At 31.0% G+C, this 22,095-nt stretch overlaps 1 protein-coding gene across 4 annotated transcripts in view; it reads right to left on the reverse strand.

The window, feature by feature from the left end:
- Positions 1–2,956: 2,956 nt before the first annotated feature.
- Positions 2,957–22,095, reverse strand: part of LOC134684548 (uncharacterized) — a 30,762-nt gene continuing 11,623 nt past the window's right edge. For 3 of the 4 annotated variants that reach the window (XM_063543848.1, XM_063543862.1, XM_063543854.1), the window contains exons 2-9: positions 18,625–18,721; positions 17,121–17,359; positions 16,456–16,519; positions 15,186–15,313; positions 12,184–12,302; positions 10,213–10,345; positions 6,171–6,267; positions 2,957–5,606 (exon numbers count right to left, since the gene is read on the reverse strand). In XM_063543848.1, the coding sequence (XP_063399918.1) occupies positions 5,521–5,606; positions 6,171–6,267; positions 10,213–10,345; positions 12,184–12,302; positions 15,186–15,313; positions 16,456–16,519; positions 17,121–17,359; positions 18,625–18,682 (924 nt within the window). In that variant the 5' untranslated portion in view covers positions 18,683–18,721 and the 3' untranslated portion in view covers positions 2,957–5,520. Of the gene's footprint in view, positions 5,607–6,170; positions 6,268–10,212; positions 10,346–12,183; positions 12,303–15,185; positions 15,314–16,455; positions 16,520–17,120; positions 17,360–18,624; positions 18,964–22,095 lie in introns of those variants that run through there. The other variant, XM_063543843.1, reaches the window with a different exon arrangement.

Below are 22,095 nucleotides of genomic sequence, written 5' to 3' on the forward strand. Positions count from 1 at the left end.
TCAGCACTTTTTGTGCTGACATGAATTATCATTGATATGTTTATATTTATAAATAAACCGTCTACAAAATTTTGAACTGTTGAAAAACTAAGGCTTTTCTACCTCGGGCAGATATTACCTTAGCTGTATTTGGCAAACTTTTAGGAATGTTGGTACTCAATGCTCTTAAACTTCGCACTTTATTTTGGTTTTTTTTAAAACTTTTTGGGATTCGAGTCATTTGAATCCAATTGACGAATTCGGGTACCCATCGTTCATCTTCTTTGAACATGTGGAGCAAGATCTGCTTACACTTCCAGAGATCACCCCAGTGTTTGGTAAGGTTCGTGTTGCTTAGTCTTTAGTTTTCTATGTTGTGTCTTCTGTACTATTATTTGTCCGTTTAGCCATGGCGTTGTCAGTTTATTTTCAGTCTACGAGTTTGACTATCCCTCTGGTATTTTTCGTCCCTCTTCTATCGAAGACATGGGTTATTTACCCAAATAAACTTGTTTTCTAAATTCTTATTTCAGAAGGTTTAATTTAAAAACAAAATATACTCTCAGTGTAACTTCTATTATCAGTATGTGTGCGTTTTATCTTAAGATATTGCTCAAACATAGTTTTATCAGAATAGTGCGTCTAATAATGCATCCAAACTTATCATCCAGAGAGAGTCTCAACTTTAAGCAAAGTAAAATCACAAAATACTGAACTCTGAGGAAAATTCAAAACTGAAAGTCCCTAATCAAATAGCAAAATAAAAAGCTCAAACACACCAAACGAATGAATTCTTTTGAATCAAAATGATAATAACATTATGTGCTTGGACATGATGTCTATTATTCCACTGATAGAAATGTAGAACATCAGTTGTATGATATTGAAGTCAATTTCGTCTTTATCGTTTAAAAAGGACAGTTATATCACATGTGCTTGTGTTCAGGATTTTGATATTAGTTTTGTTGTTATCGTTTTGACTGGATATGCAACCACATAATTAACACTACTATGTTTCGGTAAACAGACAGAAAGTCACAGGACATAAAGTCTCAAATTTGATAGGACAAAAAGTGACAAATAATTTTTTTGACAATTGTTTAGATAAAGGTTGAAATATTTTCTTTCTGTTACATTTATTCACATTTTTAAATAAGAAAATTGCTCAAAAACCTTGATAAATGAAAATGTATTAAATTTTAATCCTCCATAATAAACTCATCATAGATACCAGGACTAAATTTTGTATAGACGCCAGACACGCGTTTCGTCTACAAAAGACTTTTTAGTGACGCTCGAATAAAAAAAAGTTAAATAGGCCAAATAAAGTACGAAGTTGAAGAGCATTGAGAACCAAAATTCCTAAAAAGTTTGCCAAATACAGCTAAGATAATCTATGCCTGAGGTAGAAAGCCTTAGTATTTTAAAAATTCTAAATTTTGTAAACAGTTAATTTATAAAAATAACCATATCAATGATAATTCATGTCAGCACAAAAGTGCTGACTACTGGGCTGGTGATACCCTCGGGGAAATAAATCTCCACCAGCAGTAGTAAATAAACTCATCATAGATACCAGGACAAAACTTTGTATATACACCAGACGTGCGTTTCGTCTACAAAAGACTCATCAGTGACACTCAAATCAAAGGATTTATTTATTGGCAAAATGAAGCCATTTAAGTACCAAGCCACTTTGACATTTTGTTTTCATTACAATAATTTGATATTTTTTTAAATAAGTTGCTTCATATATAAACTTCAAGAAAAATACAAATATAATATCTCTAAAATAAGTGTTTTCTTGTTCAAAGAAAATAATCTCAAAACTGAATTGTGACTTTTTGTCCTCCATTCTATGTTTCTTCTTTGTTTTTTATGTAAATTGTCAACTCAGATACACTTCTTTCAAGTTTGTTTTGTTTGTATTGATACATGCAGTAAAATCAGTGATTATATCAGGGATGATGTTGTTCATATCAAGTCAATACATAGTAAGAAATAATATGCATACAAGGGGATATGGTCGGTCCTATGTCACATCTTTTGGGGTTTTTGTTTTATAGTAAACAAGGAGTCAATGGCAGATCTTTGATATTCCTATTCTAGACTCCAGGTGATTGACAATGGATATTGACACCTAGTACTTGTTGAAGAGATGACACCTGGTATTTGTTGAAGAGAATATTTTGATCTCAATATATTTGCATTTGCTGTCACATTGACATATCCCAGTAAGAAATAAGATGGTCTAATACTACTTTAACTGCATACCAAATATCATTGACATACTATACATGTTTCCACTAAATCAAATAGACGATGTGTTTACTCAATGGCAGTTCAGAACACTAAAAATCATGCTGAAGTCTCACTTTTTGGCTTTCCTCAAGGCGAAACAGATATTCAAATGATATAATTAGGTTAACAGGTAAAATGTAATATCATTATATTTCATTCGTGACTTTGGCTATACCAAACAGGACCATGAACTTTGCTTATCATTTGCAAAGAATAAGATTAAACTAAGGATCAATTTTTATTTTCTAAGAAATTCACTTGTTCAAAACATATTATCTTATTCAGAACACCAATTTTAGAAAATATACTACAGTTATTGAGCTTTTTTTAATCCAATACCGTTTTGAGCTACTTATTTTCCAAGCATGCCCTTTGTAACAATGTTTTATCCATAAGCATGTGATAAAGAGATATAATCAAAATTAAAAATACCAATAATGTGTCTTGATTAATTCACAAAATAATGTATTTTTAACAATTATTTTTTTACCAATTGGTAAAATTTTGAAACCAAATATTTATCAAAAGTATTCATGTAACCAACCATTTCTAAAATTGAATTTTTAATGCACACACATACAACTCTATTTAAAAAAAAAAACCTTTAAAATTAAATGTTTACAATCCACCATAAATTTCTTCAAACATGATCTCTATTAATAACAGAACAAATATGTTCTCTTACAGGGATTTATTGAACATATCAGTTAACTAAAATACATACAAAATTAGTTTTCAAACGCCATCAAACAACTACATAAAACACAGATTCAAATGAAACACGGTTTGTAATGTTCATTTTGATTGGATAACGTCACTTATCTACATGGCGTCAATTGACAATTGATGCTCTTGGAAGTATGTGCAAGCACAGACGGCATATACCAGATTTTAAATACATGATTTAACTTGGTTTTCTGTCAGTTTCATTAGAATGGAGATAACAATGTTGCATTTTAAGCTCCTAAAGCATCAATTGGGGATTTGATGGCTGCAAATACCTGTAATCTCCAATTGATGCCGTTAGAGCTTAAAATACAATACAGTTATCTCCTGAATACTACTAAAATAAATGGTTACAATTATCATTTAAATGATTCTTATCATTTATCAAATAATTTTCTGAGTATTTAACCATTTTGAACCAACTCTATTGTTTTATGACTGAGAATATTTTCAACAATATCAAGGATATCAGAATATAACAAAAGGCTATCAAAATGACTACAAATTAGGTTTTCCTTATCCCTTTTTGTGTCATAATTAAAGCAATCAAGATCAATAACTCATGAACAGAACAAGTGAAAATCCTTCAAACAAAACATGACCTCAGTTTTGTAATTATACATAACATATCAAAATATGAAAAGTTTTGGATAAGCAGCTATCATCACATTGCACTGAACGACATACAGCAGCATTTATTCCATCAATCAAGCAATTCGTACATTCAAAAAAGTCCAATAAACTGTCACAATTATGGTTAGAATATCTTTTAACAACAGGGTATTTTATGATAGCCTTGGGGAATTGAAACAACTGAAAAAAAATTTAATATTAGGACCTGGTAGCCTCCCATCCTAAAGACTGAGACCAATTGTTATGGAACTCATATATATCTTGATTATACCAAAACAGACCAGGAAACGAAAAACAAATAATTTTATATTAGAAAAATGAATAAAGTTAATTGCATATGTAATCAGGAAACATTTATGGAATGTTAAAGTGTCTAAATTCCATTTGAAAACTGCTGTTCAAGAGTTCAACAAATATGACTTTTTTAATTTAAAATCTCAGGACAATAATTGTCACTTTGGTTACAGATATACCTATCACACAGTATGACAGCCCTCAATACTCCCTACCATTTTTTGTTTCAAAGAAACTGCAAATGTGGAAGGAATGGTTTGATGTGTATTTTCATAATTGGACTCATTTTAACATTGGTTGGCATTGAATTTGTCATGAAGTTAGGGAAGTGTAAAATACTGACAATTTAATGCCTTCTATATCAAAATTACCATAGGGCATTATAAGGATTTAGACTCTAATAAAGCCAGTACATACTTGATCTAGATCTATTAAGCAAATGGCAAATCACTACAAAATATTTTTTCTGGTCCCATCCACCTGTCTTTCATTTAGAGTGATTGAACTGCATGGAATTATAATGGACAATATTCATTAAAGCCTAGAGTGGGGTGCTCATTTTCGCCACATCTTTCCATGTTTTCTACAGTTTATGGACAGGTCTAAAAGTTTTTGAAGTAAACTGATATTTCTATATGAAGATAACTTCAAATGCAAAATATTCTTAAACTTGAAAACGGGTTTGTTTGAAAAAAATCATCTGAAAAGTTAGATTAAAGGGTGTATGAAATTTCCGAATGTTTTGTCAACGGGGGACACATATTCGCCGTTTTTACACATCTATTTAAAACCAAATAACCGCAGCTTTTAACAATTTTATCAAATCAATTGCATTATAGATGAATAGCAGACATTTCAAAGGTGTAAAGAATTCAAAATTAGGGCATTCAGTCAAATATTTACTTAGAAATACTTCTTTGAAATCGCGTTTTTTATTCAGGAAATTGTCAGAAAATCATTGTCCGTTTTTCTGTCATTTTCGGTAGGAGCCGCAATTTTATCTAGGTTTAAAAAAATATCATATTTGTTATAAAAATATAAATTACCGGTACATTTCTTCCATTTCAGCCATCCTTTGAAGTTTTTACACCTCAAAATCCTCAAACGGCGAAATTGTGTCCCCGGCGAAAATGAGCACCCCACTCTAATAGATAAATCATTTGAAGAATATTTTTAAAACAAATCTTCAAATCAACTAAAAAATGTATTCTAATGGAATGAAAGTATGAAATATACAAGAAAAGGTGAAATGAGTTGCGTACAGGTGTCAAAAATATAATTGTTATTTTAGAGTGTAGGTTTGTTTATATAACATCAACAAAAACTTATATATTAGAATTCTGTCATTCTCTGTGCATTATCATTGATTTTCATAGTTAAAACACTATAAACAGAATAGCAAACACCGTACATAAAGAAAGATTTCAATTATATTCCATAATAAAACAAATACAATATGTCAATTCAAATATAAAAATGTGCAAAAGGAGGAAAATCTTGATCTGCTGATTTTACTTTTATCCCACACACTATAAATTGGTTTCTTCATTTGATCCATCATTAATGTTTCCTATAGAACTGTTAACGCTATCGACTCAACATGTAAGTTGTATTAGCAAAGTAACTCTGTAATGGTATGTGCATCATTTCTACTAAGTATGCATAATTCCTCTCTGAAAAAAAGAAAAGAAAAGTAAATAAAAGAACCAGTATTTGAAAAATTGCAACCATTAAATATCCTTTGACAAATACAGAACCTTTTTTATTGCATCAAAAATTAAATTTCATTGAGCTATTAAAAAAATTTAAAATAAGATATTAATAAAATTAAAATATCTGCCAAAAATTTTTGAATTATTTTTATGTAGTGTATTAACTTCATGGCAAATGATGAGGTCAAATAAAAGAAAACTTTCACAATGAGAGTTATGCCATTACTTGTTTTATTTACATTTTTTGTATGAACTGTCATGAAAACATTCTTATTACATGTATAAAAGTAGGTGATGTTTTCATTTTCAATAACATAATAATAGTCAAACTTGTGGATTTCAAGAATTCAATATGACTAAGCCTGAAAATTCCCAGTGTTATCATTTGACCCATGAAGCATGCATATCACATCACATTATTTAGGTATCAAAGTCCATGTTGATGATATATAGGTTGCATATTAGAATAAGCAATATTTTTTGGTTCAGCAAGGTAAAAAGAAGTATAAATTAAAGAATATTTACCATTTTCAGGTGTAATAAATCCATGTCTAACAAGGAAGTCCAATACAATCAGAGCAGAATTAGGTTTAAAGTCATCTGATACTATGGCATCCATAACCTGGCAAAATAAAAAATTAGGTTTTAATTTGATATTTTAAAGTAAGTTGTGCAAAAACATAAATGATATTCAAGTATCAATAAATTCTTTAAATTCCTTTTGATATTTTTACAAATAGGTATGACACATCGCATTTTCAACCAGATGCTCCGCAGGGTGTAGCTTTATACGACCGCAGAGGTTGAACCCTGAACGGTTGGGGCAAGTATGGACACAACATTCAAGCTGGATTCCACTCTAAATTTGGATTGTGATTAAATAGTTGACACAGCATGGGTTTCTGACACAGAATGAATTGTTCAAATGAACTTAAAATTTTTGTTTTCTCTTAGAGCAATTCACTATGCTGTTGAATATTAATCCTCTCAAAAAAAATTTTTGAAGAAATTTTCTTTTTTTATTTATGAAATTTCAAATGAGAAAAATTTAACCCAATTTTTTATTCACATCCCCCTTTCCCTTATTCCAAAACTAATTTCAATTAAAATATTCTAATGGAGTTTGCAACAATTACTACTCATTTAAATACATGATGTAAAAAAACTGCTTGTTATCACTGAATGGTAAAGATTATTTAAATTTATCAGTTGGTAGTAAAAAGTGAATATACATTGTATATTGTATATAACAAAGATTTAAGTTGATTCTGGACAAAGAAAGATAACTCCAATTAAAAAAAATTCTTGCAGATATTTCTTGCTTACTATACTGGACAAAGAAAGATAACTCTTAATTAAAAAAAAATTTGCTATTTCACAATATTGTGAAATTAGATATTTCTTGCCATTGCACAATACTGTGCAATTAAAAAGACTTGCTATTGCACAATACTTAATATAATAATTTTAGATCCTGATTTGGACCAACTTGAAAACTGGGCCCATAATCAAAAATCTAAGTACATGTTTAGATTCAGCATATCAAAGAGGCCCAAGAATTTATTTTTTGTTAAAATCAAACTCAGTTTAATTTTGGACCCTTTGCACTTTAATTTAGACCAATTTTAAAACTGGACCAAAAATTAAGAATCTACATACACAGTTAGATTTGGCATATCAAAGAACTCCAATTATTCATTTTTGATGAAATCAAACAATGTTTAATTTTGGACCCCGATTTGGGCCAACTTGAAAACTGGGCCAATAATCAAAAATCTAAGTACATTTTTAGATTCAGCATATCAAAGAACCCCAAGGTTTCAATTTTTGTTAAAATCAAACTAAGTTTAATTTTGGACCCTTTGGACCTTAATGTAGACCAATTTGAAAAAGGGACCAAAAATTAAGAATCTACATACACAGTTAGATTCGGCATATTAAAGAACCCCAATTATTCAATTTTGATGAAATCAAACAAAGTTTAATTTTGGACCCTTTGGGCCCCTTTTTCCTTAACTGTTGGGACCAAAACTTCCAAAATCAATACCAACCTTCCTTATATAGTCATAAACCTTGTGTTTAAATTTCATAGATTTCTATTCACTTATACTAACGCTATGGTGCGAAAACCAAGAAAAATGCTTATTTGGGTCCCTTTTTGGCCCCTAATTCCTAAACTGTTGAGACCGAAACTCCCAAAATCAATACCAACCTTCCTTTTGTGGTCATAAACATTGTGTTTAAATTTCATTGATTTCTATTTACTTTAACTAAAGTTATTGTGCGAAAACCAAGAATAATGCTTATTTGGGCCCTTTTTTGGCCCCTAATTCCTAAACTGTTGAAAATAAAACTCCCAAAATCAATCCCAACCTTTATTTTGTGGTTATAAACCTTGTGTCAAAATTTCATAGATTTCTATGAACTTAAACTAAAGTTATAGTGCGAAAACCAAGAAAATGCTTATTTGGGCCCTTTTTGGCCCCTAATTCCTAAAATGTTGGGACCAAAACTCCCAAAATCAATACCAGCCTTCCTTTTATGGTCATAAACCTTGTGTTAAAATTTCATAGATTTCTATTCACTTTTACTAAAGTTAGAGTGCGAAAACTAAAAGTATTCGGACGACGACGACGACGACGCCAACGTGATAGCAATATACGACGAAAATTTTTTCAAAATTTGCGGTCGTATAAAAACATGTCATTCCCTTTCATCTTATTTTTGGCATCTGATTGACCAATGAATTATTTATAACTATACAGTGAAGTTTTATTTATACACTATTGATTTCTTAATCAAGGTTATTAGCGGCGTTTTGCATTTGCGCCGATCTGCATTTCATTTGCGCCGATTTTTTCTTTCATTTGCGCCGATTTTTTTTTTCCATTTGCGCCGATTTTTATTCAGGTAAATAACAGGTAAATACAGGTGAAATGATAAAAGAAGATAGGGTATGAGTGCCGATGGGACAACTCTCCATTCCAGTAATGTTATTTTCATTTATCATTAAAGACCTCCTCTGTTAGCCAGTTGTACATGTTATGAATTGTCAATCATAACATGTATATAACTGTTGTCTCCTGCTTAATATCAAGAAAGAAGTAAAAACCTAAGATAAAAGCACTTTGTTTATACTTAAATGACGAATTAAAAATATATGTACAGCATTCAAATCCATAAAAACGGAATACATTCAAATCATAAATCTGTTCTTGCCGAGTATGTATAGGCAACACATCTAATATATTCCTTTCTTATGATTTCGTCTTTTCTATATTTTGGCGTTATTGTCAATAACGAAGGTCATCTTTTCTTTGTCTGGCATACGTTTTTGTGGGGGCTCGCATTTTCTCACAAGTAAGCTAATAAACCAAGAGTTCCAAATGGTGAAGTTGAATTCATCCCTTCGTTAATTTTATGGAGGCCATCACAAATTGGTTGACTGTTATGGAATGTGTACTTGTATGTTGTTTAAGAATGTATGACATTTGTCATCATAAGGAGCGGAGCGTCAGACAATGTCAAACGTGAAGCAGTCATCGATTTCATTTAGGGTAACCCGAAACATTGGGATAGCCATTTACCAATTGCAATGTCACTTGATTTGTCTGTATACTCTGTGCTCAGCCAATGTAAAAGTATAAACTTACCTGTAACTTACCTGTAAAGCCAATTAGGAAAAAATATAAAATTGGCGCAAATGAAAAAATGAAATCGGCGCAAATGAAAGAATGAAAAATTTCAAAATCCGCGCAAATGTCATACGCCCGTTATTAGTATGAGTCAAGTCAAAGCAACTATTATGACAGAAATTGTGGCAAACTTTACTTTTCAAAAGTAATATTTTGAACCAACTGGCCAATATTTGCCAAACTTGGCTAGATAAACTCCTATTAGAAAGTTCCAAACTGATTTTGGTGTCAAAAGGTACAAAGTCAACAGCTATTGACAGACTGAAAGTTTGGCAAACGTATTGTTTAAATAAAAGGATTTTATCATTTGCCATATATTTTACCAAACTTGGTTTAGAAATGACTCATGGGATTAAGCAGACCCTTATATATTTTTTATTGAAGCCCAGTGTCACAGCAGCCCATGGAATGGGATTTCATTTCAACTAGTTATCTTTTAAACAATCCAACCTTAGCTGGAGAATGCCACTTGGTGACACTAAAAATAAAAAAATCCTGTCCAGGTTTACAACTAAACTAAAAGCTTGAAGAAAGATTTTGAGTGTAATGCATTACTTTTGAGCCATAAATCAGATCATTCATTATCTTTGGTTGATAATGCACCTTAAGGTGAAAAAAACTGCTTTTGATATTTGGTGAAAGGTCAAGGTTACAGAAGCAATTAGACTGAAGGTTTGGGAAACCCCCCCTTTTCCAACACAATTTAAGATCTTAATCTGGCTAATGCACCAATGGTGCTTCTGTAATTTTCAAATTTTCAAGTTTTTATGTTTAAGCAGCAGCATGGTTAATGTGCATCTGGTGCTTTTTTTAAATACCACTTGTAAATTAGGAATACATATGTCTATAGTATTATATACATAAATGTCTACCTGTTCCATAGTCATCAGTTCAAAAGCTCCAACTTCACCATCAGCATTCACAGGTTGGTAATCAGCTGGTAACTTTAGGTCAAATAAATATTCACATGCAGGAAAAATGCCTCGTTTATCTTCTAATATATAGCTGTAAACATAATAAAATGAAATATAATATTAAGATGTCATTTCTGGAAAAAAACATTTATTGTATAAATTGTTCAGTCTTTAAATGGAGGAAAGTACTGTAAAATGTGAAATTTTTACCAGAATCAGACCTTTACAAAAATCATGACAGAGAGAAAGTTACTAACATAAATTCTCACATTAATTTGATCTTTAAGGAAGACCAGAGCCAGAGACATTAAAATTGCTAAAATTTAACCTCATGAACAGGTTAATCTGTAGAAATCTTGAAAGTTAAGTATTGCAAAAATAAACCATTTTACAGTAGTACTTACAAAAATATGTATGTCCAAAACAACCATTTCTTTATTATTTAACATTTAGTAATGGACATACAATTGAATAACCTCTTATAGAATCGGCAGATTTTTTAATGTATTGCCGATTCAAGGGATACTCACGTTTAGTGGTTTCATTGGAATAGACCAACCTTGACTGACCAACCATCAAGTATTACTCTGCTTATTCCAGAGGCTTTGCCCATTTACAAATGGACCTGCTTATTCCAGAGGCTTTGCCCATAAAGAAATACTTTTTTAAGTTGAGGTTTAAAATCATTTCTTCAAACTGATTAACTGTCAAAAAATTGTGGGCCATTTTTAATGAAATGTTGTACGATATGTGTCAGTATCATTTAAATATGTACTTAAAATAACAGCATCCTCAAATATATATACAGTTAACTTTCTGATATGAAGGCAAACAGATATAATATGCTTTTAGATTACTAGGTGCTGTCTCATCAAAACATGATCACAAAATCATAACTTCACAGATATTTTTAGTGATGGAAGCATAAGCATGTATGTACATGACATATTTTATAAACAATCCAGATGTTTCTAAAAATACAATGAAATTAATCCTCATGCCCTCAATTCTAACTAAACTTCTCAGACCTTGATATTAAAATTTCACATGGTTATATATACATCAAAATTTATGATAAACAGAAAGACTTTTCCAATCTAATTTTCATTTGTGTCCTGTTGGCTACTTCTTATTAGTTTAAACATATTTATTTATAGTGGATTGGCAAACAAGTTTTGCAACTTATATTAATCCCTTTCCACTTTATTGAGGCCATTGTCTGAGGAATGTGCATGTTTGCAGTGAAGTCTTTGATTTAAAGAATGTAATATTTCATCAAACTGATATTTTTTTGGACTACCCCAGTAAAACAGTAATAACTTAAAGCATGAAGCAATAATTCAAAATCTGTTGTTTGTCTGCACAGTTATTTGGGTGACATTGCACAAGATCAATCACTTGAAGTACTTTTCCTGTACTGTTTTTTAATCTATATTCTTTTATGTATTGGCAATTTGGCATATTTTGTAAGTCTTTTGTAAAAGATAAATAAGAAAACAAAGATTTGTAAAATTGTGTTGATCCTATCACATTTGAATGTGCCTGTGCCAAGTCAAAGACTTTGTCAGTAGATGTCATATGATATAACTTATGAGTGCCAAGAGTAAATCTTTGATAATTTTTCTCCTGTTAACTTTTCTTATTTTTTGTTAGGATGATTTATAGCATGGCAAACGTATATACTTCTGTATATTGTAAAAGACTGTATGTTGCTTTTAATTTCTTTTTTTGTTTGAATTCTGTCTCATTGATGTATCCTTGTCTCGTGTGTTTTCGTGCTTTTAATGCATTTTGATGTCACAATATCCATTGAAAAAGCATGCATAGTACAATTCATATGACGTACGAAAATATATGATCAGATCATATATCCCACAGCTCCTTTTATATCCATATTCCTCTTTTAAAATTATAAGATTTCCCACTAACCTAACACATCCTACTCCTATTAGTTTGTCTGTTAGATCTTTAGGTATTGATGCTTCCTCTTCACATTCTTTAATAGCACAGTGTCTTACTTTTAATCCTGAGGCCAGCCCACCTGCACACTGAAATATGTCAAAAAAACATTCAAAATCACCTAATCATATATACTGTCAATGTAAATATAAAAAGATGAGGTAAAATTGCCAATGAGAAAATTATCAACAAGTGAATCTGTGAGCTACTGCTGTCGAATGATACCCCTCCCCGCTAAAAGTATATGGTTACAAGATGCGGTTGGGGCAAGTATGGACACAACATTCAAGCTGGATTCAGCTCTAAATTTGGATTGTGATTAAATAGTTGACACAGCATAGGTTTCTGACACAGAATGAATGTGGTCTAATGAACTTAAATCTTTTGTTTTGTCTTTGAGCAATTCACTATGCTGTTGAATATTAATAACTTTTTTTTCACATCCCCCTTTCCCTTATTCTAAAACTGATCTCAATTCAAATTTCTAATGGCCCCTAACAATAACTACTCATTTAAATACATCATAAAATATTAAAATGTAAAAAAGTTTAGTTTAAACATATTTTATTGTTCCAAAAAGAGACAAATGGATTAGACACAAGTTTTTCAACTTAGTAACGTCTTCTCCATATAAAAAAGTGCTTGTTATCACTGAATGGTAAAGATTATTTTAATTTATCAGTTGGTAGTAAAAGTGAATATACATTGTACATTTTATAAAACAATGATTTAAGTTGATTCAACTACTATTCTGGACAAAGAAAGATAACTCAAATTTTCAAAGAATATTGAAAATTTCTTGCTATTGCACAATATTGTGCAATTAGATATTTCTTGCCATTGCACAATACTGTGCAATTGAAAATACTTGCCATTGCCCAATACTGTGCAATTGACTGTACAATTGAAAATTTCTTGCAATTGCACAATACTGTGCAATTGAAGATTTCTTGCTATTGCTGAATACTATGCAATTGAAAATTTCTTGCTATTGCACAATACTTAATATGATAATTTTGGATCCTGATTTGGACCAACTTGAAAACTGGGCCCATAATCAAAAATCTAAGTACATGTTTAGATTCAGCATATCAAAGAAGCCCAAGAATTCTTTTTTGTTAAAATCAAACTAAGTTTAATTTTGGACCCTTTGGACCTTAATGTAGACCAATTTGAAAACAGGACCAAAAATGAAGAATCTACATACACATTTAGATTCGGCATATCAAAGAACCCCAATTACTTAATTTTTGATGAAATCAAACAAAGTTTAACTTTGGACCCTTTGGGCCCCTTTTTCCTAAACTGTTGGGACCAATACTCCCAAAATCAATCCTCAACCTTCCTTTTATGGTCATAAACCTTGTTTTTAAATTTCATAGATTTCTATTAACTTATACTAAAGTTATGGTGCGAAAACCAAGAAAAATGCTTAATTGGGCCCCTTTTTGGCCCCTAATTCCTAAACTGTTTGGACCTCAACTCCTTAAATCAATCCCAACCTTTCTGTTGTGGTCATAAACCTTGTGTTTAAATTTCATTGATTTCTATTTACTTATACTTAAGTTATTGTGTGAAAACCAAGAATAATGCTTATTTGGGCCCTTTTTTGGCCCCTAATTCTTAAACTGTTGGAACCAAACCTCCCAAAATCAATCCCAACCTTTCTTTTGTGGTCATAAACCTTCTCAAAATTTCATAGATTTAGATTTCTATTTACTTAAACTGAAGTTATAGTGCGAAAACCAAGAAAATGCTTATTCGGGCCCTTTTTGGCCCCTTATTCCTAAAATGTTGGGACCAAAACTCCCAAAACCAATCCCAGCCTTCCTTTTGTTGTCATAAACCTTGTGTTAAAATTTCATAGATTTCTATTCACTTTTACTAAAGTTAGAGTACGAAAACTAAAAGTATTCGGACAACACAGACAACGACGACGATGCCAACGTGATACCAATATACGACCGATTTTTTTGCGGTCGTATAAAAAGAAAGTTGTTGAGCGACACCAAATTTCAGAAATGCTTGTATTGTAGTTCCTGGACAGATGTGCTGATAAATATTTATGGGACGGACGGACGGACTGATGGACAGACAGATGTAAAACAGTATACCCCCACTTTTTTTAAAGCTGGGGTATTATATTATAATGACCAAAAAACAAAGATGAGAACAACATCAATTCAAGCATATTTAATTTGCTTTAATATGCAAAAGGGATGAGACACAACTCAATCAAACTTAGAAATTCTTCTCCCAAAGTCTTCTGAACAATCGTTCATCACAATATACAATGAATATTCCTTTGATATTTATTCTTCGACCATAATGGACTCTTCTCTTTTTTTTGTATTTTTTTGTTCTCACCAGATCCCACCCTTAAGCTACCTACCGGTACTCACCATGTTATCTAACTTATAAGGGTATGTAGGTTTAGTGTTTGATCTTCTGGCCTAGTCTTTTTTTGTATGTTTTTGTTCTCACCAGAGCCCTGCCTTTATAAGTGACACACTAACCATATTATCTAACTTATTAGGGTATGTAGGTTTAGTGGCTGATCATCTGGACCCTTCTCTTTTTCTTGCATGTTCTTTTTCTCACCAGAGCCCAACCTTACGCGTCATACTAACCATATTATCAAACTTATTAGGGTATGTAGGTTTAGTGGCTGATCATCTGGACCCTTCTCTTTTTCTTGCATGTTCTTTTTCTCACCAGAGCCCAACCTTACGCGTCATACTAACCATATTATCTAACTTATTAGGGTATGTAGGTTTAGTGGCTGATCATCTGGACCCTTCTCTTTTTCTTGCATGTTCTTGTTCTCACCAGAGCCCAACCTTACGTGTCACACTAACCATATTATCTAACTTATTAGGGTATGTAGGTTAAGTGGCTGATCTTCTGGACCCTCCTCTTTTTCTTGCATGTTTTTGTTCTCACCAGAGCCTGACCTTAAGCATCATACTAACCATATTATCTAACTTATTAGGGTATGTAGGTTTAGTTGGTGATCTTCTAGCAATCCACATCATTAACTGATTGTCTTTTTCTATAAAACCATTGATATGTACACCATAACTTATAGCTCCAAATAAACCTGAAAAATATTTGAGAATACAGTTTTTTATTTGTATATAATTTAATTTTGGATGTAACGCATCTTCTGATTGGCTGGCGTTATTATGTTATGAGCCCATAGACATAATTTAGTCATGTGACCGTGACGTCATCAACGTTTTTCATGGTTTTCTACGGTTTTAAATGGAATTTAGAATTAAATTATAAGAAATGACTGTACGCGCGTTATTCAGTGTGCACCAAATTTTTTATGTTATTTCTTCATAGACAGAAAAAATATTACAGTCATTCCTTAATTATTTTTTTTTACTGTTTAGAAATGAGAACAAACAGAACAAACAAAACTGACCTAAGACTGTTGCAAGTTTCTATTTGTTCTCTTTGGTTTTTTTATGTTTAGCTGTTGGTTAAAAATATATGTGTGGTTCCAGTTACCTTTCCTACCCTACTTTTTAGTCTCTAAAATAGCCTACCCTAAATATTTTTTTGTCATTTTTCATTCAGCACTGTTGAAGTTAAAATGTTGCTCCCATAGACTCAATGTAAAAATAAAACATAAAATTAAAAAATTACTATCTACCTACCTTAAAAAAATGTAACTGGAACCACACATACTATTTCATTGCCTTATAATTATTACAGGGTCACTTGCACATCAACAGTGTTAGTGGGTGATGTAATGAATTAATCAGACAGTCCAGTAAGGAATCAACGATACTTTATAACAATTTCAGACATATCATTGGCACTCACAAATGTCATACCACATCTTCTTATTTATACATTTTTAGTTTTCTTTGGCATTTTTGTGCTTCAGAATTATATTTTGGCATATCTATATTGAATCAAGTTTAAGAGTTTCAATAATTTCAATTCTTTTAAATTTTGCTTGTAAATATATTATCATAATGCATACATCCTTTATATTTTTTTCCCCATTTAAATATACATTTAGGTTTATTTGATAAAATTTGAAATAACATAAAGAGTTAGTAAAATATCTACGTGGGCATAACTTTCGCTTTTAAAATACACATACATCCTGTATCTTTTTTACATTTTAACATTAAATTAATCTAGCTATAATGAATGAAAATTTTAGTTACAAAATGTCTTAACATGACAAAGAGCTAATAAAATATCTACTCTAGCTAGACTTACATACTCCAGACCTTTCAACTTCCATATAAGCTTTCTCTTTAGGTGATGTTCTAATGTCAAAAGTCTAAAATATACATGTTATATATTGTATAGCTAAACAGCTAGATATAGAACTTAGATTCTTCAGATGTTTTTTCACCCATGATTGTAGGTTGTATTTTAAAATAACAGTTTTGTAAATTTCATGATGGTTTGAACAGGAAGTTATTGATGTCTAAATAATTTAACAATAGACTGAACCTAAATGTTGACACCGTTGATGAAGTAGCCACTTACTGTTAGTTAAAAAAATAATTCAGAAACAATAATCCTAAATTAGTGGTAGATACAGAAATTTGCATAAGAGAGAGCCATCTGACTGCTTAAGAGTGAGCCTGCACTAGTCATGCTTCATTGATTCCCTATATATATAGTCAACTTAACTTTTTACACAAAAGAGGGGACCTATATAAAAGATCTCACACAATCAAAAAAGAAAACCATTTTAACCAAATTAGTCTGAATATCCAGCCTGTGGATTGGTTAAAAATCACAGTACTTGCATGTTTTTGGAGTGTTTTTATTTTACTATTTTGGGGTTTGCAGTATATTATATCTTACCTCAACAGTTAACAATACTAAATGTATTACAATGATTTAAATACAAAGTATGATATATTTCTTACTTCATTTCTCCATCCATTTAGAGTCACTAGTACTTTTTGTTCTCGTAAATCTGTCAAAACTTTTTGAACTTTCTCACTTCTTTCCTTTAAAGTTTTCAGGTCATCAGACAATTTCAGCATAGTAGGTGATGAAATAAACACATCAGTGTATTTCTCTAGATGGGGAAGTACATTTGGTCGTATTATTCCTACTTGCTTGTCACTTACATAAAATGGAAGACATTTCAGTTTCGAGGATCCTGTAGATTAAACATAAATTAGAATAGATATTACATTCCTATTTTTCCATTTGTAAAGGAGCCTTTAACTCTGGACGGTTGAAGTGACACCACCAAAATTCAAACGTGATCTGTGTTTTGAGGTAATTTAGCATTTTGTATAAGTTTCATAACTTTTGATTGAAGCAAACTAAAGCATATGTAAAGTAAGTGAACGGAAACCAACTTACATATATATGCAAGTACATACAGACATTTGTACAGACTGATAATGTCCCCTCAATTATGGCAGGGGCATGAAAAGTTAATATAGTTATTTTTTACTTTAAAGAAAAGATATGTACACTGCCAAAAATGACTGAAATATGTGGCAGCCTGTCCCGAGTCTTCTAAATATAAATATAAGAAATGCAGCAGACCATCATTGGCGGATCCAGAAGGAGGGGGGGTTCGACAATCCGACATGTATTTGAATGGGTACATGTGGTTGGAACACCCCCCCTTTTTAAATGGCTGGATCCGCCCCTGACAATGTTTGGGTATGTAACGGCGACCCTATGTTTTGGAACAGAATTATGTCCCTTTAAAATGGACTGTTGTAAAATTAACATTTAATTACTATTGTTAATATGAATTATTGATAAAAATTGTTGTTTAACATGTTTATATATTTAGTTACATTATTGTGCTATAGTTCATTGAATTTATTCTCAGATTTTGTTGAATTTGCAACTCATAATTCAGTTATAGAGTGTTTATATTTGAATAGTATTTGTTAAATAATTGCTGATTTAAATAATTGTACTGGGCTTGTTTACATAAGCCATTTGGTTGATAAAACAACCGCTTATTTTAGCTTTTTAGTAAGAGCTTACTGGTGTTGCACACCTTGTTGTCTAACTGATCTTGCACAGACCTCAGTCACTGTCTACACGAAAGGTGTAATGCATTTCACAGCATCTAGACAGACACAATGTCGCTATTGTGTCTAGAACTATAATGCATCTAGACAAAGGCTAACATGACAGATTAAGCTATGTCACTTGTATGTGAATGCATATGTAGTCCTTACTTTTGACAGGTAGCAATTGGGTTCAAAAGCATGTGTTCAAACAAACTTGTTTACCCTTCTAGTCATTGTAAAAAAAATATATTATATAAGCTCTTAGCTTTGATGTATATGTGGAAGTTAAATATGCTAATGTTGAATAACATGAACCAGTCTTGCTCTCATAATAAAATTAATATATAAAAGAACAATATTAACAATAGTTAGTAATATTTACCTGGTAGCAGGAAACTATTGCATCTATCCACAACATAAATGAAATTTCTGGCTGGCATAATTTATTTTTCTTATTTATCAACTTCTATTGTCTATATCTGCAAGTGATAACAATACACGTAACAATATGTCATTACCAAATTATACTTTCATTGTGGAGTCATCACAGAATTTGTTCACCTATTAAAAGACCAGCTATTTGCTAGAAATTTCATACATAATATTTGCATCAAAACACACAAGAAGCTCTGCTGAAAAAATCGAATATACACAAAATCCAGCTGGAACTAGATGGGTTCAGATCACACACCTGAGACAAGGAATCTGATGATTCTACTAGGAGTTGTCTTCCTTTGCACACTTTCTATTTCAATTAAAAAAAAAAAATGTTCAAATATCAAACAAATGTTTAAACAAAAAAATTGGATAAAAGGTAAAATCTGTTTAAATGCTTTCCCATACAAGATGGATTGAATAATCTGATATTTTATAATATGTTTCTGATAATTCATGGATCATTCATTGTTGCAGTGAGTCAAGGGAGGCAATGCCACAACTTCTTAAAATATTATTTTGGGTATGTTTATAATAAATATATAATATATATATATAATAATGTCATATTTTAAACCACACAAATAAATAATGGTAAAGAATCAAATAGATCTATCAAAATCTTGATATCTACCCTAATTCACTATCTCACTGCAACAAAGTCATTCTGTTTCAGTATTTGTATGAGTGATAAGATCCAGAGGCGGATTTAGTGGGGGTAAAAAAAAGGGGGGGGGGGGGGGGGGGGGGGGGGGGGTATGGGGTGCTGCTGGAGCCCCCTTTTCTGGTAAAAATTTGGTTGATTATATAGGGAATCAATTAAATGTGACCGGACTGGGCCCATTCTTAGGCAGTTAGTGGTCCCCCACTTATGAAAATTTCAGGATCCACCACTGAGAACTATTGTCCCTTTTTACAGTGAAAAATTTAACTAAATATAGAATTTGTTAAATGCACTTTTCAAAAATATGTGCAGAATTTACCTTTTTTTTACCAATAAATCCCGTTTGAATTGTTGTACATTGTCATATTGGGGCCTTTTATAGCTGACTATGTGGTATGGGCTTTTCTCATTGTTAAAGGCCGTACCATGAACTATAGTTGTTAATTTCTGTGTTATTTTGGTCTCTTGTTGACAGTTGTCTGATAGGCAATCATACCACATCTATTAAAATAAAATTAATATCAGGACTCTCACACTCTTTTATGTTTGGTTGGTACCGATTGTGTTCACTCGCTCATTATCTTTGAGAATATATACTGTGTTTGTTGTCTCCCTTCTCTTATATAATACAGTTTTAGTTTTATGGTCATGTATTGTAATTCCAATGGGGAAAAAAAATCACCACAATTATTTGTACACTTTAATTTAAACTGTAATTGTACTGCTCCTCTGGGCATCTTGATTGACAAATAAAAATTGTTGTTGTTGTTGGTTGGATCATTTAAAGTAAAATGGAATAAGTATGATATGTATTGACAAAAACAAATAACCTTGTATCTGTATTTGAAGACAGTCAAGAACATCATTTATGAGATATGTTAAAAATAGATAAGTTGATTTCATTTCCTTTTGTATACATCCGTAAACAAGTGATTTGTAATTTTTATCAGTTACTTCTCATCTTTGTTTAATAATATATATATACAATAACATGATGTCCTTTGTTTTTGAGAAGTGTATGCAAAGATTTTTGTCAAGAATGAATACACTATATCCTTTCTTTAGTTTTTTTTTAAATGACAGACTTCTTTACTATACCTATATTTGTCAATCCATAATAATATTCCTTAATGTACATTTTTAAAATTGTTGGTTTTTCATGTTTAAGAGTGTGTACACCAGTCAGAAAGTGTGACAGCACAAGATCAAAAGCTAAAGAAAATGCATATTTCAGTTTAAAATTCAAGTTTTTGGCATTGAAAAGATAGGATTTTTTTTAATGTTTTCTGAGTTTCAAATTTCTCACAATCTAGGGTCACAAGGGTGAAGATAGGGTCAATTGTTTAATTCCCTTTGCTAAAGTAATCCCACAACTATGATTTAATACAATAATTATAACTTCACAATGTGAAGGAATACAAATTTATTATATATAAAATATTGGAGAGATTAAAATATTGATACACATGTACAACCAATCATACAAAATCATTTTAAATTATGACTTATTTGGATATTATTTCAGGTTCATTTTGGTCATATACATCTTTGGCTTAAAAAAGTTTTGGTTTAAGGATGTATTCTTCTGATGTTTCAGTCTCGTTAAATTTCATTCTGGAATTATTTCCAAAACATGTGATACAATTGGAAAACATCAATGAATTTTAAAAAAATCAAATTAACTCTGTGAAAAAATTGTATATTCACAATATTAAAGAAGTTTTTGAGAAATAGAATTTTCAAGTCATTCTAATCAACCAAAATTTTTGGAAAATGGTTGAGGGATAAAAGAAACAATTTTACTAGAAACATTGTACATCTCATGTAAAAAAATCTTTTCAAATTTCTTTAATATTTTTTTTTTCAATCATTAAAATAAAGAAGTTGAAAATACTATGCTTTTTGTTCTAAACAAAGAGAAAAATACCAAATTAACGAAATTGGCAGCATGGTTAATTTGACACAAACAGCAACAAAATTTTATAAAACTTTCTTATATTAATACCTACCTATAGTTTGTTTAAGTTAATTTTATTCAGATTGTTCCTCTTTATCTCTTTTAAAAGTATGAACAAAAATCATATGTTAAAACTGTGATTCTAATATGATGTGCTTCATTTGCTTTGTGAATAAACCCATGCTCTAAATCCAATAAAAATTGTTTGCGCATGCATAAATTGACTAAGTGCACAATAATGAATTTTACCAAATTGGCATGCATTTAATATATTTCATTAACTTAAAACACTTCCTTACTTATTCATTTATCATGATGGCAATGTGTTGCAATTCAAAATTGACATATTTGACCTAGATACGACAACCGTTCATGCTGGTTGTTCCACAAAACTTTTCCTTCTGAAAAATCACATTGCTAGTGGTAAGCTTATTTACAAAAAAAAAGAGAGAGGTTCATGGAAGAGCCTACACATTAAGCACACTACACTTATACCGATCAGACATAGAAAGTACCTAAATTGTTCTGATCAGAATTGAAATAATTGTAGGCATTATATTTGTGTTATTTTAGCCCTCACTAGATCGCTCGGGCCAAAATAATCACAAATATAATGCCTTCCCATGTTAAAACTACAATAAAGTATAGCTTGCATCAATTATTTCTTAATTATTTTCATGATAATTAATAGCCCTAAAATGGGTAAAAATTGATAAAATGGGAAAATATCAGAAAAGGGTACTTTCAAATGGCCATAGCAAAAACAGAAGTGCACCGTCATATGATTTTTTTCTTCA

Source organism: Mytilus trossulus, chromosome 1, assembly GCF_036588685.1.
Source record: "Mytilus trossulus isolate FHL-02 chromosome 1, PNRI_Mtr1.1.1.hap1, whole genome shotgun sequence".
NCBI classification, from domain to species: domain Eukaryota; kingdom Metazoa; phylum Mollusca; class Bivalvia; order Mytilida; family Mytilidae; genus Mytilus; species Mytilus trossulus.